At 38.6% G+C, this 23,135-nt stretch overlaps 2 protein-coding genes across 2 annotated transcripts in view; one reads left to right on the forward strand and one right to left on the reverse strand.

Moving 5' to 3' along the window:
- Positions 1 to 23,135, forward strand: part of mao (monoamine oxidase) — a 101,765-nt gene that overhangs the window by 39,787 nt on the left and 38,843 nt on the right. Inside the window, exons 4-5 of the mRNA XM_072914536.1 lie at positions 17,092 to 17,186; positions 18,861 to 19,004. Of these exons, the coding sequence (XP_072770637.1) occupies positions 17,092 to 17,186; positions 18,861 to 19,004 (239 nt within the window). The remainder of the gene's footprint in view (positions 1 to 17,091; positions 17,187 to 18,860; positions 19,005 to 23,135) is intronic.
- On the reverse strand, positions 953 to 9,905 carry LOC140679330 (uncharacterized). Its single transcript, XM_072914535.1, has 2 exons — positions 9,868 to 9,905; positions 953 to 2,526 (listed from the first exon to the last, which is right to left on the reverse strand). The coding sequence occupies exon 2, from the start codon at positions 2,508 to 2,510 to the stop codon at positions 1,266 to 1,268; it is 1,245 nt and encodes a 414-aa protein (XP_072770636.1). The 5' UTR covers positions 2,511 to 2,526; positions 9,868 to 9,905; the 3' UTR covers positions 953 to 1,265.

Consider the following 23,135-nt stretch of genomic DNA (forward strand, 5'->3'; position numbering starts at 1 on the left):
CAAGAGGTGCTGAAAACACAAGTGACTTGAAAACAAAAACAAAAATATGATCCGGGCAGCGGATCATAACAGGTCGGTCGGGTCGGGCGGTTAAAATAAAATAAAAATTAGATTTTAAATAGATTCAGGCGGGTGGCAGTTAAACCAATTCGGAAATATATATACATAGTTAAATGTTGTTACCCACATACGAAAAACGAGCAGGCACCTGCTGCATATGCCACAACAGAAGAAGAAAAAAAAAAAAGAGATGGACACTTTTACGGAGCGGAGAAGGGACGCCTCGCCGGGGTCCGGGACCGAGGCCCCTTCCCCCGAGAGGGCCCCACCGGGAGCCGTAGCTGAGGCGATCCGCGAGAAGGGCCCGACGCACGTCCAGGGTCACCACCGCGCCCACCGCACCGACGCACCGACACCCCGCCTCGTCCGCCTTCGCCGCGGCCGGCGTCACGCGCAGCAGGTAAGCAGCTTACCTGCCCGCCACCCCCGTGGCCGGGGGCTCGTAACAGGGGTCACTCCGCGCGCTCCGCCCGCGCAGCTTACCTGCCCGCGCAGCTTACCTGCCCGCCACCCCTGTTGCCGGGGGCGCGTAACAGGGGTCACTCCGCGCGCAGTGCGCTCATGAAAGGGGTGGGGCTCACCCTGGTTGATATAGACAGCAGGACGGTGGCCACGGAAGTTGGAACCCGCTAAGGAGTGTGTAACAACCCACCTGCCGAATCAACTAGCCCTGAAAATGGATGGCGCTGGAGCGTCGGGCCCATACCCGGCCGTCGCCGGCAGCGGGACGCGCTTGGAGGTGCGCTCAGCACGGCTCCCATATGACTACGCACTGGTGTGCGTCTGGGTCGTGACAGCGTGGCACGCGAATGTCTGTGCTGCATTGGATCAGTCTCCTTTCTTTAACAGACAAAAGCTTTATAACCTCACTAATGCCTTGCATCGTCTATATTAGATATATAACAACGGGCGGGTGCGGGCGGGTGCGGTTCTGATCAAATGTTAGATCGGGTAGATGGCGGATGGTTGACGACTTTCTGATGCGGTTGCGGATGAAATAATTGCCTATCCGCGCATCTCTACACTGTACATATTTAAACAACACCAGTATAATTTAAAGCATTTAATTGTTTCTGTCCTACTCTCTCCGAGTCGTAATCTAGACTTCTGATTAACCCAAATATTGAGAACGTCTACTATACTAGCTAACGTACCTGTTACAGCTCACTTTTCTCAGATACTGTACTCGGGACTCTCCAATACTCTCACTTCCACTCCCCTCGGCTCAGCTGCAGGGAGACATACTGGCAAAAACACACCCCTCCCACCAGGTGGCCCCGGCTGGAGTCGGGCTGAGGGAAAGGGAAGTGTTTTTTGGCCAGGCAGCAGGCGTAACCCGACGAGAACATGAGCAGGGCTCTTTCAAATGCCTCCTTTGCGTCGACCTGCGACTCGAACGCCGCCTCGAACTCGCCCTCGCAGCCGTCCAGACAAACATAGACCAGATACAGTTTGGAATTGGAGCAGCAGCCCATGAGGAGCTTCTCCTCGCGGAGGATGGCATTGGCCCGCCCCGCGGCTTTTTGCATCGCCCTAACCACGTTCTTCGCGTCGTCCATCTTCCAGAGCGCAAGGTGAACAAGCAGCCCCATTGGAACGGAGAAGAGACTCGCAATGGCTACTACCAATGCTCCAACAGGGGTATTGTTCGCGCTTGTAGGAATAATGTTAACCGTCACTATAACTGTCACGTATACAAATACCCCAACTAGTAAGAGGAACATTATCAAACCACTTATGTAGAGCAAAACTCTCAACCAGAAAGGCCGCAGCCACACTTCATTTTTAGACACACTGTTGATGATGGCGATGGCCTTCTGGTACTTGTCCTTGTCCTCGATAATCAGCAGCAGTTGGTCCGGCACAACCATGTCACTGAACGTACCTGAATCCCACTTTTGAAGAGTTTCCACGTTAGCAGCAGTCAAAGGCTGCAGGGCCTTTCCGTTGTAGATGGACGGAGGCTGGTAGGGAACCACCGTGGCGCCTAGAAGCTGCCGGTTGTTGGTAAAGAGCACCTTGAGCAGCTTAGCCAGGAACTCGGGGTCGCCGGCCTCCAGGTAGGTAAGGTGGCACAGGTGAAGCGGGACACACACTCCCGGCTCCAGCAGCACGGGGACGATGGGCTTCCTCTCCAGGCAGTCTCTGAACAGAGACATGTTGGCCTCCAGGAGACACCAGCGGCTCCGCACGAACTCCGAGCTGAGCACCAGCAGGACCTTCTGGCTCTCCTGGATGCACTCGGACATGTTCTCCAGCACGGTGCGGCCCGGTGTGAAGTCGCGCTCATGGTAGCAGACTTGCAGGCCGCCAGCCTCCAGCTGGTCTATGAGGGAGTGCGTCCACTGGCGGTCTGTGCTGCTGTAGCTGATGAAGACGTGGAAAGTCTCGCCTTCCTTCAGAGCGGGAGGAGCGTCGGTGAACGGCGTCAGGGAGTTATTCTCAGCCATCTCCTGGAGGAAAGACCTAGGAGATGATGCACTTTTAATCTTTGGCAAACTTTGTGAAAGAATCATGAATACACGACAATATGGAACGCTGGTCTACGTCCCAAGCCAAAGTACAGTTGGCACTTGTTTACCCTGGAACCTTTTAGTCACGGTACACACATTTCTTATGTACAGTAGGGAAGCAATTCATATGGCCCCATTCATGGGTGGAGTTACCAATAAAGACAATAAAGCACCCTGGGATATGACGCGCACCCACTATATTTTAGAAGAAAAATATATTTTTCCACATATTAGCCGCACGGGACTATAGGGCACAGATATATACGTTGTGAAATTAGTTATTTACACAGAAATAATCTGTAAAAGTTTATTTCCGTGCCTTAATTGTTTCCAAACGGTGCCTGTAACACGGCAGTAAAACGGAAACGGATGATCAAACAAAACAGAAGTCATCGTCATGGACCCGCTAGCTCATACTTGCCAACCTTGAGAGAGCGGACCGCCACAATCAGACAGTCCGATACCCCATACTCTCTGAGCACTCCCCACAGGACTTCCCGAGGGACACGGTCGAATGCCTTCTCCAAGTCCACAAGGCACATGTAGACTGGTTGGGCAAACTCCCATGCACCCTCAAGGACCCTGCCCAGAGTATAGAGCTGGTCCACAGTTCCACGACCAGGACGAAAACCACACTGTTCCTCCTGAATCCGAGGTTTGACTATCCGGCGTAGCCTCCTCTCCAGTACACCTGAATAGACCTTACTGGGAAGGCTGAGGAGTGTGATCCCACGATAGTTGGAACACACCCTCCGGTTCCCCTTCTTAAATATATATATATATCCCGATTAGCAAGGTGGCCCATAATACTGCGTTGCCGCCGCCTTGTGCTTCTCTGACCGTTCATGAGTGACTATATCCATTTGGCCACCGTGTTATGGGTTATAGATAAACCTATGGATAAAGAAGACATACAGTATATAATAGTCTCCTTTTCAGGTGCGAGGACGCCAAAGGCAGTGCCTTTAAGGCACGCCCCCAATATTGTTTGTCCGGCTGGAAATTTTGGACATTACTACTTGCCGTAGTTTTGAAGCAATGCATGATGGGAATCCGGATGTTTTGTGTCAGTGTATTAACGTGCCGGCTGGAATAAACCCACACTGAGAAATAGCTCCGTGCCTGCCTACTTTATGGGTTATAGATAAACCTATTGATAATAGAGACATATTTAATAGTCTCCTTTTCAGGTGAGAGACGACGCTAAAGGCAGTGCCTTTATATAGTTGTCCGGCTGGAAATCGGGAGAAAATCGGGAGAACGGTTGTCCCGGGAGATTTTCGGGAGAGGCACTGAAATTCGGGAGACTCCCGGAAAATTCGGGACGGTTGGCATGTATGCTTATACGCCGCAGGGTTCAAAGTGTGGGGAAAAGCAGCTGCTTGTAGCCCGGAATTTACAGTAATCATTTTGCAATACAGTCTGTTGAAGATGATGGTAATCGCCACTCTACATAACAACTGACGCTGTGGTCAAAGTTGGAATTGCCCCAAAATATATTTCAAGTTATTATATGGACTGGACACTCACTATTATGTTAGATCCACTATGGACTGGACTCTCACTATTATGTTAGATCCACTATGAACTGGACTCTCACTATTATGTTAGATCCACTATGGACTGGACTCTCACTACTATGTTAGATCCACTATGGACTGGACTCTCACTATCATGTTAGATCCACTATGGACTGGACTCTCACTATTATGTTAGATCCACTATGGACTGGACTCTCACTATTATGTTAGATCCACTATGAACTGGACTCTCACTATTATGTTAGATCCACTATGGACTGGACTCTCACTATTATGTTAGATCCACTATGAACTGGACTCTCACTATTATGTTAGATCCACTATGGACTGGACTCTCACTACTATGTTAGATCCACTATGGACTGGACTCTCACTATCATGTTAGATCCACTATGGACTGGACTGTCACTATTATGTTAGATCCACTATGGACTGGACTCTCACTACTATGTTAGATCCACTATGGACTGGACTCTCACTATTATGTTAGATCCACTATGGACTGGACTCTCACACTATTATGTTAGATCCACTATGGACTGGACTCTCACTATTATGTTAGATCCACTATGGACTGGACTCTCACACTATTATGTCAGATCCACTATGGACTGGACTCTCACACTATTATGTTAGATCCACTATGGACTGGACTCTCACTACTATGTTAGATCCACTATGGACTGGACTCTCACTATTATGTTAGATCCACTACGGACTGGACTCTCACTATTATGTTAGATCCACTATGGACTGGACTCTCACACTATTATGTTCGATCCACTATGGACTGGACTCTCACAATATTATGTTAGATCCACTATGGACTGGACTCTCACTATTATGTTAGATCCACTATGGACTGGACTCTCACTATTATGTTAGATCCACTATGGACTGGACTCTCACTATTATGTTAAATCCACTATGGACTGGACTCTCACTATTATGTTAGATCCACTATGGACTGGACTCTCACTATTACCGGTATGTTAGATCCAATATGGACTGGACTCTCACACTATTATGTTCGATCCACTATGGACTGGACTCTCACTATTATGTTAGATCCACTATGGACTGGACTCTCACTATTATGTTAGATCCACTATGGACTGGACTCTCACTATTATGTTCGATCCACTATGGACTGGACTGTCACTATTATGTTAGATCCACTATGGACTGGACTCTCACTATTATGTTAGATCCACTATGGACTGGACTCTCACTATTATGTTAAATCCACTATGGACTGGACTCTCACTATTATGTTAGATCTACTATGGACTGGACTCTCACACTATTATGTTAGGTCCACTATGGACTGGACTCTCACTATTATGTTAGATCCACTATGGCTTGGACTCTCACTACTATGTTAGATCCACTATGGATTGGACTCTCACTATTATGTTAGATCCACTATGGACTGGACTCTCACTATTATGTTAGATCCACTATGGACTGGACTCTCACTATTATTTTAGATCCACTATGGACTGGACTTTCACTATTATGTTAGATCTACTATGGACTGGACTCTCACACTATTATGTTAGATCAACTATGGATTGGACTCTCACTATTATGTTAGATCCACTATGGACTGGACTCTCACTATTATGTTAGATCCACTATGGACTTGACTCTCACTATTATGTTAGATCCACTATGGACTGGACTCTCACTATTATGTTAGATCCACTATGGACTGGACTCTCACTATTATGTTAGATCCACTATGGACTGGACTCTCACTATCATGTTAGATCCACTATGGACTGGACTCTCACTATTATGTTAGATCCACTATGGACTGGACTCTCACTATTATGTTAGATCCACTATGGACTGGACTCTCACTATTATGTTAGATCCACTATGGACTGGACTCTCACTATTATGTTCGATCCACTATGGACTGGACTCTCACTACTATGTTAGATCCACTATGGACTGGACTCTCACTATTATGTTAGATCCACTATGGACTAAACTCTCACTATCATGTTAGATCCACTATGGACTGGACTCTCACTATTATGTTAGATCCACTATGGACTGGACTCTCACTATTATGTTAGATCCACTATGGACTGGACTCCCACTATTATGTTAGATCCACTATAGACTGGACTCTCACACTATTATGTTAGATCCACTATGGACTGGACTCTCACTATTATGTTAGATCCACTATGGACTGGACTCTCACACTATTATGTTAGATCCACTATGGACTGGACTCTCACTATTATGTTAGATCCACTATGGACTGGACTCTCACAGTATTATGTTAGATCCACTATGGACTGGACTCTCACTATTATGTTCGATCCACTATGGACTGGACTCTCACTATTATGTTAGATCCACTATGGACTGGACTCTCACTATTATGTTAGATCCACTATGGACTGGACTCTCACACTATTATGTTCGATCCACTATGGACTGGACTCTCACTATTATGTTAGATCCACTATGGACTGGACTCTCACACTATTATGTTAGATCTACTATGGACTGGACTCTCACACTATTATGTTAGATCCACTATGGACTGGACTCTCACTATTATGTTAGATCCACTATGGACTGGACTCTCACTATTATGTTAGATCCACTACGGACTGGACTCTCACTACTATGTTAGATCCACTATGGACTGGACTCTCACTATTATGTTAGATCCAGTATGGACTGGACTCTCACTATTATGTTAGATCCACTATGGACTGGACTCTCACTACTATGTTGGATCCACTATGGACTGGACTCTCACTATTATGTTAGATCCACTATGGACTGGACTCTCACTATCATGTTAGATCCACTATGGACTGGACTGTCACTATTATGTTAGATCCACTATGGACTGGACTCTCACTACTATGTTAGATCCACTATGGACTGGACTCTCACTATTATGTTAGATCCACTATGGACTGGACTCTCACACTATTATGTTAGATCCACTATGGACTGGACTCTCACTATTATGTTAGATCCACTATGGACTGGACTCTCACACTATTATGTCAGATCCACTATGGACTGGACTCTCACACTATTATGTTAGATCCACTATGGACTGGACTCTCACTACTATGTTAGATCCACTATGGACTGGACTCTCACTATTATGTTAGATCCACTACGGACTGGACTCTCACTATTATGTTAGATCCACTATGGACTGGACTCTCACTATTATGTTAGATCCACTATGGACTGGACTCTCACTATTATGTTGGATCCACTATGGACTGGACTCTCACTACTATGTTGGATCCACTATGGACTGAACTCTCACTATTATGTTGGATCCACTATGGACTGGACTCTCACACTATTATGTCAGATCCACTATGGACTGGACTCTCACACTATTATGTTCGATCCACTATGGACTGGACTCTCACACTATTATGTTAGATCCACTATGGACTGGACTCTCACTATTATGTTAGATCCACTACGGACTGGACTCTCACTATTATGTTAGATCCACTATGGACTGGACTCTCACACTATTATGTTCGATCCACTATGGACTGGACTCTCACTATTATGTTAGATCCACTATGGACTGGACTCTCACTATTATGTTAGATCCACTATGGACTGGACTCTCACTACTATGTTGGATCCACTATGGACTGAACTCTCACTATTATGTTAGATCCACTATGGACTGGACTTTCACAATATTATGTCAGACCCACACGACATCCATTGCATCTGGTCTCCCCTAGAGGGAGGGGGTCACCCACATATGCGGTCCTCTCCAAGGTTTCTCATAGTCATTCACATCGACGTCCCATTGGGGTTGTGAGTTTTTCCTTGCCCTTATGTGGGCTCTGTACCGAGGATGTCGTTGTGGCTTGTGCAGCCCTTTGAGACACTTGTGATTTAGGGCTATATAAGTAAACGTTGATTGATTGATTCAACACTCTACTGCCATCTGGCGGCTGAAGTGAGCTTGTAATTGAGCTAGTGTTTGTCAAACTATTTCCCTTAGGTATTAATACAGTTTGTCTAAGTGTAAGACTAAATATAGGACGTGAAAGTGTGACGACGAAGCGTTGTGGCCGTTGTTGGTGTTGAAGGCCCCCCAATGTTAAAGGGGAACATTATCAGCAGACCTATGTAAGCGTCAATATATACCTTGATGTTGCAGAAAAAAGACCATATATTTTTTTAACCGAATTCCGAACTCTAAATGGGTGAATTTTGGCGAATAAACGCCTTTCTATTATTCGCCCTCGGAGTGACGTCACATCGAGAAGCAATCCGCCATTTTCTCAAACACCGAGTCAAATCAGCTCTGTTATTTTCCATTTTTTCGACTGTTTTCCGTACCTTGGAGACATCATGCCTCGTCGGTGTGTTGTCGGAGGGTGTAACAACACGAACAGGGACGGATTCAAGTTGCACCAGTGGCCCAAAGATGCGAAAGTGGCAAGAAATTGAACGTTTGTTCCGCAAACTTTACCGACGAAAGCTATGCTACGACAGAGATGGCAAGAATGTGTGGATATCCTGCGACACTCAAAGCAGATGCATTTCCAACGATAAAGTCAAAGAAATCTGCCGCCAGACCCCCGTTGAATCTGCCGGAGTGTGTGAGCAATTCAGGGACAAAGGACCTCGGTAGCACGGCAAGCCATGGCGGCAGTTTGTTCCCGCAGACGAGCGAGCTAAACCCCCTGGATGACTTGGCTCACACCGTCAAGAGAAGAATATCGACCCTAGCTTGCTGACATGAGGGTATGTCTACAGAATATATTAATTGATGAAAATTGGGCTGTCGGCACTCTCAAAGTGCATGTTGTTGCCAAATGTATTTCATATGCTGTAAACCTAGTTCATAGTTGTTAGTTTCCTTTAATGCCAAACAAACACATACCAATCGTTGGTTAGAAGGCGATCGCCGAATTCGTCCTCGCTTTCTCCCGTGTCGTTTTCGTCGGTTTCGCTTGCATACGGTTCAAACCGATATGGCTCAATAGCTTCAGTTTCTTCTTCAATTTCGTTTTCGCTACCTGCCTCCACACTACAACCATCCGTTTCAATACATGCGTAATCTGTTGAATCGTTTAAGCCGCTGAAATCCGAGTCTGAATCCGAGCTAATGTCGCTATAGCTTGCTGTTCTTTCCGCCATGTTTGTTTGTATTGGCTTCACTATGTGACATCACAGGAAAATGGACGGGTGTTTATAACGATGGTTAAAATCAGGCACTTTGAAGCTTTTTTTTAGGGATATTGCGTGATGGGTAAAATTTTGAAAAAAAACTTCGAAAAATATAATAAGCCACTGGGAACTGATTTTTAATGGTTTTAACCCTTCTGAAATTGTGATAATGTTCCCCTTTAAAGTCATTCTTACGCCCCTGCCAGTAAGTAAGCCCACATTAGGAAAATGGCTTCCTATTGTAAAAAAAAAAGTCCATCATAGAGGAAGAGGAAGAAGAAAATCTGTTTCACTTTCAGGAAAACGAATGCTACTTTTAAAAGAGTTGCACGGCATTCTGTACAGTATGTACAAAGTTATTCACGTCCTTGATGCCAAAACAAGCATGTGGAAGTTAGTTTTGGACTAAAAGCAGTTGTCAGTACACTACAGCTCGCTCGGCCTCAACGCTTATTCTTTTATTCTACCCTGGAATATACTACTTTTCTTTCTGCACTTCCTATGAGTAAAAAACATGAACACACGTATCGTAGCAGAGGGAACATTCCTACCTGTTTATGGCCGACTGAGCCACACACAGTAACCCCACTGTGTGGAAGACAGCAAGAACTGAAAGTAAACACAGGAAGCAGATGGGTTCACTATTTGCTCTTTTGTTTTTCTTATTTAAAGCAACAGTACGTACTTCTCATTCCTTTGATACAAAGCTTCTTCAAATAGCCTGGCATTCAAATGTCACGTGTGTACATACAGTATCTCTCCTTCAGCCAGTATTTATTTCCTTTTCAGCTATTTGACCGTATTGCCACTTTTGTACCTCACATTCTCCGCAGAGTGTAAACGAAATTTAACGGGCGATGAAACTTGACGCCGCTTTCCTATTGGTGGGAAAGAAAGCTCGTCATCAACCAATCAAAGCATGAACACCAGTTTGGTTGCAGAGGCCATAGAGCTTTTGATACTATGGTCATATGGTGATAATGCATGTTCCTGACACATCCTAGCTGTGTGCTGCTGGGATAGGCTCCACAAGGGACAAGCGGTAGAAAATGGATGGATGGATATATATATATATATATATATATATATATATATACAGTCGTGGTCAAAAGTTGACATACACTTGTAAAGAACATAATGTCATGGCTGTCTTAAGTTTCCAATCATTTCTACAACTTTTGTGATAGAGTGATTGGAGCACATACTTGTTGGTCACAAAAAAACAATCATGAAGTTTGCTTCTTTTATGAATTTATTATGGGTCTACTGAAAATGTGAGGGTCAAAAGTATACATACAGCAATGTTAATATTTGCTTACATGTCCCTTGGCAAGTTTCACTGCAATAAGGCACTTTTGGTAGCCATCCACAAGCTTCTGCTTGAATTGTTGACCACTCAAAAATTGGTGCAGTTCTGCTAAATTTGTTGGTTTTCTGCATACTTGCCAACCTTGAGACCTCCGATTTCGGGAGGTGGGGCGTGGGGGCGTGGTCGGGGGTGGGGCAGGGCGTGGTTGGGGGCGTGGTTAAGACGGAAGGAGTATATTGACAGCTAGAATTCCCCAAGTCAAGTATTTCATATATACAGGTAAAAGCCAGTAAATTAGAATATTTTGAAAAACTTGATTTATTTCAGTAATTGCATTCAAAAGGTGTAACTTGTACATTATATTTATTCATTGCACACAGACTGATGCATTCAAATGTTTATTTCATTTAATTTTGATGATTTGAAGTGGCAACAAATGAAAATCCAAAATTCCGTGTGTCACAAAATTAGAATATTACTTAAGGCTAATACAAAAAAGGGATTTTTAGAAATGTTGGCCAACTGAAAAGTATGAAAATGAAAAATATGAGCATGTACAATACTCAATACTTGGTTGGAGCTCCTTTTGCCTCAATTACTGCGTTAATGCGGCGTGGCATGGAGTCGATGAGTTTCTGGCACTGCTCAGGTGTTATGAGAGCCCAGGTTGCTCTGATAGTGGCCTTCAACTCTTCTGCGTTTTTGGGTCTGGCATTCTGCATCTTCCTTTTCACAATACCCCACAGATTTTCTATGGGGCTAAGGTCAGGGGAGTTGGCGGGCCAATTTAGAACAGAAATATCATGGTCCGTAAACCAGGCACGGGTAGATTTTGCGCTGTGTGTAGGCGCCAAGTCCTGTTGGAACTTGAAATCTCCATCTCCATAGAGCAGGTCAGCAGCAGGAAGCATGAAGTGCTCTAAAACTTGCTGGTAGACGGCTGCGTTGACCCTGGATCTCAGGAAACAGAGTGGACCGACACCAGCAGATGACATGGCACCCCAAACCATCACTGATGGTGGAAACTTTACACTAGACTTCAGGCAACGTGGATCCTGTGCCTTTCCTGTCTTCCTCCAGACTCTGGGACCTCGATTTCCAAAGGAAATGCAAAATTTGCATGGTTGGGTGATGGTTTGGGGTGCCATGTCATCTGCTGGTGTCGGTCCACTCTGTTTCCTGAGATCCAGGGTCAACGCAGCCGTCTACCAGCAAGTTTTAGAGCACTTCATGCTTCCTGCTGCTGACCTGCTCTATGGAGATGGAGATTTCAAGTTCCAACAGGACTTGGCGCCTGCACACAGCGCAAAATCTACCCGTGCCTGGTTTACGGACCATGGTATTTCTGTTCTAAATTGGCCCGCCAACTCCCCTGACCTAAGCCCCATAGAAAATCTGTGGGGTATTGTGAAAAGGAAGATGCAGAATGCCAGACCCAAAAACGCAGAAGAGTTGAAGGCCACTATCAGAGCAACCTGGGCTCTCATAACACCTGAGCAGTGCCAGAAACTCATCGACTCCATGCCACGCCGCATTAACGCAGTAATTGAGGCAAAAGGAGCTCCAACCAAGTATTGAGTATTGTACATGCTCATATTTTTCATTTTCATACTTTTCAGTTGGCCAACATTTCTAAAAATCCCTTTTTTGTATTAGCCTTAAGTAATATTCTAATTTTGTGACACACGGAATTTTGGATTTTCATTTGTTGCCACTTCAAATCATCAAAATTAAATGAAATAAACATTTGAATGCATCAGTCTGTGTGCAATGAATACATATAATGTACAAGTTACACCTTTTGAATGCAATTACTGAAATAAATCAAGTTTTTCAAAATATTCTAATTTACTGGCTTTTACCTGTATATACAGTCGTGGTCAAAAGTTTACATACACTTGTAAAGAACATAATGTCATGGCTGTCTTAAGTTTCCAATCATTTCTACAACTTTTGTGATAGAGTGATTGGAGCACATACTTGTTGGTCACAAAAAACATTCCTGAAGTTTGCTTCTTTTATGAATTTATTATGGGTCTACTGAAAATGTGAGGGTCAAAAGTGTACATACAGCAATGTTAATATTTGCTTACATGTCCCTTGGCAAGTTTCACTGCAATAAGGCACTTTTGGTAGCCATCCACAAGCTTCTGCTTGAATTGTTGACCACTCAAAAATTGGTGCAGTTCTGCTAAATTTGTTGGTTTTCTGCATACTTGCCAACCTTGAGACCTCCGATTTCGGGAGGTGGGGGCGTGGTCGGGGGTGGGGCAGGGCGTGGTTGGGGGCGTGGTTAAGACGGGAGGAGTATATTGACAGCTAGAATTCCCCAAGTCAAGTATTTCATATATATATATACAGTATATATATATATATATATAATATATAGCTACATTCTGAAAATATGCAAACAAAACTGTGTTTAGATAATTGATACTTCAAACTTGCATAAATAAATCTTAAGGAATATAACATAACTTGGCTTCTGAGAGCTTCAGAATGTAATGAATAAAATGCTAAAGTTGTTGATAAACAAGCAATTATTTTAATAATTAAATATGGTCATTTTAAATGAATTATTATGATAATTTAAAATTAATTATTTCAAATATGTTTATTTTAATGTATAATTCTAATGCCTGGATGTAATAAGGAGTCAGAAAAAATACAATTAATTTTGATGTTTTTAGCAAAATATAGTAAAAATGTTTTTTTTTTGTTTTTTTTAAATTAATAAATGTATTTATTTTTAGGTAAGATGAACATAATAATACAATTTATCTCTCGTCTGGATGATTTATTTCTTGTCACCCTGTTGTCCTCCCGTTGTGAAAAAAGGCTGTCCTCACTCAGGTGCATGGAGCTGGAGGGGGCGTGGCCTCCAGCTCCGGCTGAAAATCGGGAGACTTTCGGGAGAATATTTGTCCCGGGAGGTTTTCGGGAGAGGCGCTGAATTTCGGGAGTCTCCCGGAAAATTTGGGAGGGTTGGCAAGTATGGTTTTCTGACATGGACTTGACTCTGACATTGTCATGTCTTGGTGGTCATGTTTAGTTTGGCTATGTTCTGTTTGGTTTTTGGATTTTGTCAGTTCCTGTTTTTTCACTCCCTGTTTTGTTTCCATGAAAACCCATTAGTTTTCACCTGTCCTCATGTCACGCACCTGATTCATTTGGACTCACGCACCTGTTGTTAATCATGTCACCACTATTTAAGCCTGTAGTTGCCAGGCAGTCAGCCTGGCGACATCACATTCATGCTCTGTCCAGGTCATAGTTCATGCTGCTCTTTTCTTGCCACGTAAGTTTTTTGTTTATTCAAGCCACAGTTTTTTTAGTTCATGTTTCATGTCCATAGTTTACGTTATAGTAATAGTTTTTGTTTTCTTAGCCAAGATTTGTACCTCCGCTGTGAGCACCTTTTTGTTTGTTCCTTTTTTCCATAGATCTGCCTTTGTGCTAGTTTTGTTTTATTAGCCAAGTTTGTTCCCCGCCTTGTGCGCGCCTTTTGTTTTCACCTTTTGATTGATTAATTGAAAGATGTCATTACCTCAAGTCGCTTTGCACCACGGGAAAACAAATTACACCATAGTCCAAGTCTTGACAGACATCCTATGAACAAAAATTAGACCTTCTGGAGGAAAGTTCTGTGGTCAGATTGAACAAAAATTGAGCTGTTTGGCCACAATACCCAGCAAAATGTTTGGAGAAAGAAAGGGTGAGGCTTTTAATCCCAGGAACACCATGTCTACCGTCAAGCTTGGTGGTGGTAGTATTATGCTCTGGGCCTGTTTTGCTGCCAATGGAACTGGTGCTTTAAATGGCACAATAAAAAAGGATTACTTCCAAATTCTTCAGGACAACCTAAAATCATCAACCCGGAGGTTGGCTCTTGGGTGCAGTTGGGTGTTCCAACAGGACAATGACCCCAAACATACGTCAAAAGTGGTACAGGAATGGCTAAATCAGGCTAGAATTAAGGTTTCCTTCCCAAAGTCCTGACTTAAACGTGTGGACAATGCTGAAGAAACAAGTCCATGTCAGAAAACCAACAAATTTAGCTGAACTGCACCAATTTTGTCAAGAGGAGTGGTCAAAAACTCCAAGCAGAAGCTTGTGGATGGCTACCAAAAGCGCCTTATTGCAGTGAAACTTGCCAAGGGACATATAAGCAAATATTAACATTGCTGTATGTATGTATTTCTATTGGTTGTAAAAGAACGGAGATACTCAATTTGATTGTGAGCTTAAACATTAAAAAAAAAATCCATTAGCAATGGCAAAATTTTTTTTTTGCTAAGCACTGTATTGGTGTTGTACGATTGCTAGTAGGGTACGTTCAGACTTATCTGGGGTTTTTTTGCGAAATGCCGCTAACAAACAATGCATATTTTAAAGAAAAGGTTAACTAACTAGATCCACGTTATAATTTATCGGTTTTGTTTGGCTCCTGCAACATATATTCCCGCAAAGTTGCAAACAAATTGTGTTTGTCTGTTATATGTTCGCGAGAAGTTCGGGTTAATGTTAAGGACAGGATGCTAACATTAACAAAAGGTAGCACTATTTTTTTTTCCTAAAGTTTATTGGTGTTCACGTTTAATTTTTTTGCTAAACACCGCTAACCAGATCAACGCTAAAATTCCTTTATAAAAATTATATATATATATATATATATATATATATATATATATATATATATATATATATATATATGTATGTGTGGGAAAAAAAATCACAAGACTATTTCATCTCTACAGGCCTGTTTCATGAGGGGGGGTTCCCTCAATCATCAGGAGATCTCCTGATGATTGAGGGAACCCCCCCTCATGAAACAGGCCTGTAGAGATGAAATAGTCTTGTGATTTTTTTTCCCACACATACATATATTGCGCTCTACTACGGTATCGAGCACTATTTTTTGGATAACCTTATTAAGATATATATATATATATATATATATATATATATATATATATAATAAATACATAGTTTTGATTAAAAAAAGATTGTATTTTTTCAAGAAAAAAATAGCAAATATTCAAGAAATTTTTTTGTGCATTTTATATATTTTTTTTATAATAAAAAGGTTTTGTTTGCAATTATAAAGTTGTATATTTTTAAGCAAATTGAGGAAAAGGTCATCATTTTAAGAGAATATCCTCATATTTTTGAGGAAAAAAAAGATTGTATTTTTGCAAGACAAATATAAACATTTTCAAGAATTTTTCTTTGTACATTTTTATATTTTTTGACATTAAAAATATTTTATATGCAAGTTTTAAGTTGTATATTTTTGAGCAAATTGAGAAAAAGGTCATCATCCTTTTAAGAAAAACATAAATATATATATATATATATATATATATATATATATATATATATATATATATATATATATATATATATATATATATATATAATAGATACATAGTTTTGATTAAAAAAAGATTGTATTTTTTCAAGAAAAATAGCAAATATTCAAGAAAATTTTTTGTGCATTTTATATATTTTTTTATAATAAAAAGATTTTGTTTGCAATTATAAAGTTGTATATTTTTAAGCAAATTGAGGAAAAGGTCATCATTTTAAGAGAATATCCTCATATTTTTGAGGAAAAAAAGATTGTATTTTTGCAAGACAAATATAAACATTTTCAAGAATTTTTCTTTGTACATTTTTATATTTTTTGACGTTAAAAATATTTTATATGCAAGTGTTAAGTTGTATATTTTTGAGCAAATTGAGAAAAAGGTCATCATCGTTTTAAGAAAAACATAAATATATATATATATATATATATATAATAGATACATAGTTTTGATTAAAAAAAGATTGTATTTTTTCAAGAAAAATAGCAAATATTCAAGAAATTTTTTTGTGCATTTTATATATTTTTTTATAATAAAAAGGTTTTGTTTGCAATTATAAAGTTGTATATTTTTAAGCAAATTGAGGAAAAGGTCATCATTTTAAGAGAATATCCTCATATTTTTGAGGAAAAAAAGATTGTATTTTTGCAAGACATTTTCAAGAATTTTTCTTTGTACATTTTTATATTTTTTGACGTTAAAAATATTTTATATGCAAGTGTTAAGTTGTATATTTTTGAGCAAATTGAGAAAAAGGTCATCATCGTTTTAAGAAAAACATAAATATATATATATATATATATATATATATATATATATATATATATATATATATATAATAGATAAAAACTGCTACGCTAACCAGATCTACGCTAAAATTCCTTTAGCATAACTGATTACGTTAGCATTAAACCGACAGGGGCCTGCCATTTGCCATATATCGGTTTCTTCTTCGGCCAGTGTTTCACGCCTACGTAAAGTTTCACGTAAAGATGTTTTTGAGTGTTGGGAAGTACTGATGAATCCAACCTCAAAAACTGTGTTCTACTTTGTGCTCATTGGTTACCTTGTTGTGTTTTTTTTTTTACCCCTTTCAGGGTTGAGTGCAGCCAAGCTGTTAAGAGAGATCGGACTCAACCCCGTGGTCTTGGAGGCTCGCGACAGAGTCGGTGGTCGAACCTTCACCGTATCGGTAAGAGCTAAAATGTTCACTTAAAACTCAACTTGTTCGTAAAGATTTCCTAACGACAACATTTGTAAAGCTGTGCTAAAATATGAAACCTAAACCACCTCCCTCAAGTCATAAAGTCATTTGAATGAACGCTACATACTGGACTACAGCGGAACTCACTTAAGTCGGTCCCGCTTATGTCGACAACCCGTTTATGTTGGACAACTCATCATGTCCATCCACAGTGTTCCTCTTTTTTACTGAAAAGTCAACATTTCTGGTCAACCACTTTTGTAACATAAAATGTGAGAAGTCACCAGTAAATACTCAGGTTTTGGTTTAGATTTTGCTTATGTCGACAACCGCTTCGGTTTTCACTGTAGCAGGGAGTATTATACTATAAGAATAAAGTTGTGACTATGAGAAAAAGTCTTAGCCTTTCAAGAATTTCCTTTTTTGGGGGAGGTTCTTAATTGTATTTATTTATTTTGGGGGGGAGAACATATATATATATTTTTTTCAATTATTGTAGTATAAGTATAAATATATATATATTCACACACTGATTATAAAGTTGTATATTTTTAAGCAAATTGAGGAAAAGGCCATAATTTTAAGAGAATATCCTCATATTTTTGAGGAAAAAAAGATTGCATTTTTGCAAGAAAAAACATTTTCATTTTTGGACATTAAAAATATTTTATATGCAAGTATAAAGTTGTATATTTTTAAGCAAATTGAGGAAAATGTCATAATTTTAAGAGAATATCCTCATATTTTTGAGGAAAAAGAGATTGTTATTTTGCAAGAAAAAAATTCAAAAATTTTCAAGAAATTTTTTTTGTACATTTTTATATTTTTTGACGTTAAACATTTTTTATATGCAAGCATAAAGTTGTATATTTTTGAGCAAATTGAGGAAAAAGGTCATCATTTTAAGAAAAAAACTAAACTATACATATATATATATATATATATATATATATATATATATATATGATGAAAAAAAGATTTTATTTTTGCAAGAAAAAAAATGAAAAAAGAACATTTTTTTTGTGCATTTTTATATATTTTTTATAATAAAAAGCTTTTATTTGCAATTATAAAGTTGTATATTTTTGAGCAAATTGAAGAAAAGGTTATCAAATATAATATCCTCATATTTTTGAGGAAAAAAAGTATGCATTTTAGCAAGACAAAACACAAACATTTTCAAGAAAATATTTTTGTACAGTTTTATATGTTTTGACGTTAAAAAGGTTTTATTTGGAAAAAATGTACAATACAAAGTTGTATATTTTTGAGCAAATTGAGGAAAAGATCATCAATAGCCTTCTATTTTTGGGAGAAAAATCTGATGTTTTTGAGAAAAATGATCATCTCTGAGCAAAAAGTCTCATTTTTAAAATGTTATTTTGTATTTGAAAAAAGAAGCCTTAACCATTTCATATTTTCCAAGTATGCCACTTTATTCTGGTATTTTCCCGACATTATTATTATCACAGTCTTTATTTTCCTTCGTAACAAACATCACATTTGTTCTCGTGTTTTCCTCAAATATATACAGTAGGACTTTTTTATTTATTTATTTATTGTATTTTTTTTTTTTAAATTTTAGTAGGACTTTATTCTTGTGAGTGTTCGACTTAATGGTCAAATGTTGTGGCTCCTCATGTTTGTTGTGTCTCATGGCAGAATAAGGAGACCAAGTGGGTGGATCTGGGCGGGGCTTACGTGGGCCCCACGCAGAACCGCATCCTGCGATTGGCCAAGCAGTACGGCGTGAAGACGTACAAAGTCAACGAGCAGGAGAGGCTGCTGCATCATGTCAACGTGAGTGTCCGACACGCTTGTAGCGGCCGTGTGCGTGGGTTCGATTCCGCTGGGAAGGACTTCATTCCCCAGAGTGACCCTGAACAGTAAAGCTGTGACAGACAATGAAAAAAGATGTTTGGAGATACAATTGAAAGATCTTTTTTAGTGGCCGAGCTTTCGCAGAGACAAATATGTCAAAGAGCGCTGTTGTTGATCACAAACAGACTCGCTTGTCTTTGAAGATCTTTGATTAGCCATCATGAAGTAGATTTCTAAAAACAGCAGAACATTCTATGTTGTGTAGAAGGTCTTAGGTAGCCTTTTTGCTTGAAAAGAGCAGAGCATATAGAGGATCTTTGACTCAGGTTTTTGTATAGGCCGACAAAAAGTGCAGAGCGCTGCCGTCCGATATTTTGCAAAAATATAAAGGATCTTTGACTTGCCTTTTGGCAGTACTAGATCCTTAAAAACAGCAGAGTTCTCCCGTCATATAAGATCTTTGACTTTTGCTATTGATTACTAAAAACAGTAGAGTTCTCCCGTCATATAAGATCTTTGACTTTTGCTATTGATTACTAAAAACAGTAGAGTTCTCCCGTCATATACAGTCTTAAAAATTTTTGAGGTAAAAAAGCGGTCTTTTGCAAGAAAAAATAGAAAGATTTTCAATTTTTTTGTGTGTACAATTTTGTATTTTTTTATGTTAAAAAGATTAATTTGCAAGTATAAATATATATATATTCACACACACATTCACACACTGATTATAAAGTTGTATATTTTTAAGCAAATTGAGGAAAAGGTAATCATTTTAAGAGAATATCCTCATATTTTTGAGGAAAAAAAGATTGTATTTTTGCAAGAAAAAATATTTTCAATAAATAGTTTTTGTACATTTTTATATTTTTGGACATTAAAAATATTTTATATGCAAGTATAAAGTTGTATATTTTTGAGCAAATCGAGAAAAAGGTCATCATCATTTTAAGAAAAAAAAATGTAATTAAAAAAATGTAAATAAATATATATATATGTATATTTATATATATATATATATATATATATATAATAAATACATAGTTTTGATTAAAAAAAAGATTGTATTTTTTAAAGAAAAAAATAGCAAATATTCAAAAACATTTTTTTGTGCATTTTATATATTTTTTATAATAAAAAGGTTTTGTTTGCAATTATAAAGTTGTATATTTTTAAGCAAATTGAGGAAAATGTCATCATTTTAAGAGAATATCCTCATATTTTTGAGGAAAAAAAGATTGTATTTTTGCAAGAAAAAATATTTTCAATAAATAGTTTTTGTACATTTTTATATTTTTGGACATTAAAAATATTTTATATGCAAGTATAAAGTTGTATATTTTTGAGCAAATCAAGAAAAAGGTCATCATCATTTTAAGAAAAAAAAATGTAATTAAAAAAATGTAGATAAATATATATATATATATATATATATATATATATATATATATATATATATATATATATATATATATATATATAATAAATACATAGTTTTGATTAAAAAAAAGATTGTATTTTTTTAAAGAAAAAAATAGCAAATATTCAAAAACATTTTTTGTGCATTTTATATATTTTTTATAATAAAAAGGTTTTGTTTGCAATTATAAAGTTGTATATTTTTAAGCAAATTGAGGAAAATGTCATCATTTTAAGAGAATATCCTCATATTTTTGAGGAAAAACAGATCTTATTTTTGCAAGAAAAACTATAAACATTTTCAAGAATTTTTTTTTGTACATTTTTATATTTTTTGACGTTAAAAATATTTTATATGCAAGTATTAAGTTGTATATTTTTGAGCAAATTGAGAAAAAGGTCATCATCATTTTAAGAAAAACATAAATAAATAAATATATATATATATAATAGATGCACAGTTTTAATGAAAATAAGATTGTATTTTTTCAAGAAAAAAAACAAATATTCAAGAACATTTTTTTGTGCATTTTTATATATTTTTTTTAATAAACAGACTCGCTTGTCTTTGAAGATCTTTGATTAGCCATCATGAAGTAGATTTCTAAAAACGGCAGAACATTCTATGTTGTGTAGAAGGTCTTAGGTAGCCTTTTTGCTTGAAAAGAGCAGAGCATATAGAGGATCTTTGACTCAGGTTTTTGTATCGGCCGACAAAAAGTGCCGAGCGCTGCCGTCCGATAGGGAAGCTTTCACTTCCTTTTTTGCAAAAATATAAAGGATCTTTGACTTGCCTTTTGGCAGTACTAGATCCTTAAAAACCGCAGAGTTCTCCCGTCATATAAGATCTTTGACTTTTGCTATTGATTACTAAAAACAGTAGAGTTCTCCCGTCATATACAGTCTTAAAAACGGCAAAGCACTACTGCCATATAGAGGATCTTTGGCTAGAGTTACACATCAGAGTGCTCCCCTGTCATTTAGAGGATCTTTGACTAGAGTTATTGTGGTATGTTCTTAAAACAGCAGAACGTTCCTGTCATATGTGGGATCTTTGACCAGAGTTCTTGTAGTAGGTTCTTAAAAACAGCAGAGCGCTCCTGTCATATAGAGATTCTTTGACCAGAGTTCTTGTTGTATGTTCTTAAAAACAGCAGAGCGCTCCTGTCATATAGAGATTCTTTGACCAGAATTCTTTTAGTATGTTCTTAAAAACAGCAGAGCGCTCCTGTCATATAGAGATTATTTGACCAGAGTTCTTGTAGTATGTTCTTAAAAACAGCAGAGCGCTCCTGTCATATAGAGATTATTTGACCAGAGTTCTTGTAGTATGTTCTTAAAAACAGCAGAGCGCTCCTGTCATATAGAGATTCTTTGACCAGAGTTCTTGTAGTATGTTCTTAAAAACAGCAGAGCGCTCCTGTCATATAGAGATTATTTGACCAGAGTTCTTGTAGTATGTTCTTAAAAACAGCAGAGCGCTCCTGTCATATAGAGATTCTTTGACCAGAGTTATACGGCGGAGCGCTCCTGTCATATAGAGGATCTTTGACTAGCGTCCTTTTAGTAGGTTTTTAAAAACAGCAGAGCGCTCCTCTGTCAAATAGAGGATCTTTGACTAGAGTTACAGTATACAGCAGAGTGCTCCTGTCACATACAGGATCTTTGACTAGCGTTCTTGTAGTAGATTCTTAAGAACAGCAGAGCGCTCCTCTGTCACATACAGGATCTTTGACTAGCGTTCCTGTAGTAGGTTCTTAAAAACAGCAGAGCACTCCTGTTGTATAGAGGATTTTTGACAAGAGTTTTTGTAGTATGTTCTTAAAAACAGCAGAGCACTCCTGTCATATAGAGGATCTTTGACTAGAGTTATACAGCAGGGCGCTCCTGTCATATATATATATATATATATATATATATATATATATATATATATATATATATATATATATATATATATATATATATATATATATATATATATATAGGATCTTTGACTAGCATTATTTTAGTAAGTTCTTAAAAACAGTAATATTCTCCTGTTATATAGAGGATCTTTGACTAGTGTTCTTGTAGTATGTTCTTAAAAACAGCAGAGCACTCCTGTTGTATAGAGGATTTTTGACTAGAGTTATTGTAGTATGTTCTTAAAAACAGCAGAGCGCTCCTGTCATATAGAGATTCTTTGACCAGAGTTCTTGTAGTATGTTCTTAAAAACAGCAGAGCACTCCTGTCATATAGAGGATCTTTGACAAGAGTTATACAGCAGGGCGCTCCTGTCATATATATATAGGATCTTTGACTAGCATTATTTTAGTAGGTTCTTAAAAACACTAATATGCTCCTGTTATATAGAGGATCTTTGACTAGTGTTCTTGTAGTAGGTTCTAAAAACAGCAGAGCACTCCTGGCATAGAGAGGATCTTTGACTAGCATTTGTTTAGTAGGTTCTTAAAAACAGTAGAGCGCTCCTGTCATGTAGAGGATCTTTGACTAGCGTCCTTGTAGTAGGTTCTTAAAAACAGCAAAGCGCTCCTCTGTCAAATAGAGGATCTTTGACTAGAGTTATAGTATACAGCAGAGTGCTCTTGTCATATAGAGGATCCTTGACTAGTGTTCTTGTAGTAGGTTATTAAGAACAGCAGAGCGCTCCTCTGTCATATAGAGGATCTTTGACTAGCGTTCTTGTAGTATGTTCT

Source organism: Nerophis lumbriciformis, linkage group LG13 (assembly GCF_033978685.3).
Source record: "Nerophis lumbriciformis linkage group LG13, RoL_Nlum_v2.1, whole genome shotgun sequence".
Taxonomy (NCBI): Eukaryota; Metazoa; Chordata; class Actinopteri; order Syngnathiformes; family Syngnathidae; genus Nerophis; species Nerophis lumbriciformis.

Bases quoted from the DNA above. Each gene is read 5' to 3' on its own strand.
- LOC140679330 (XM_072914535.1), bottom strand. From the start codon at position 2,510: ATGGCTGAGAATAACTCCCTGACGCCGTTCACCGACGCTCCTCCCGCT.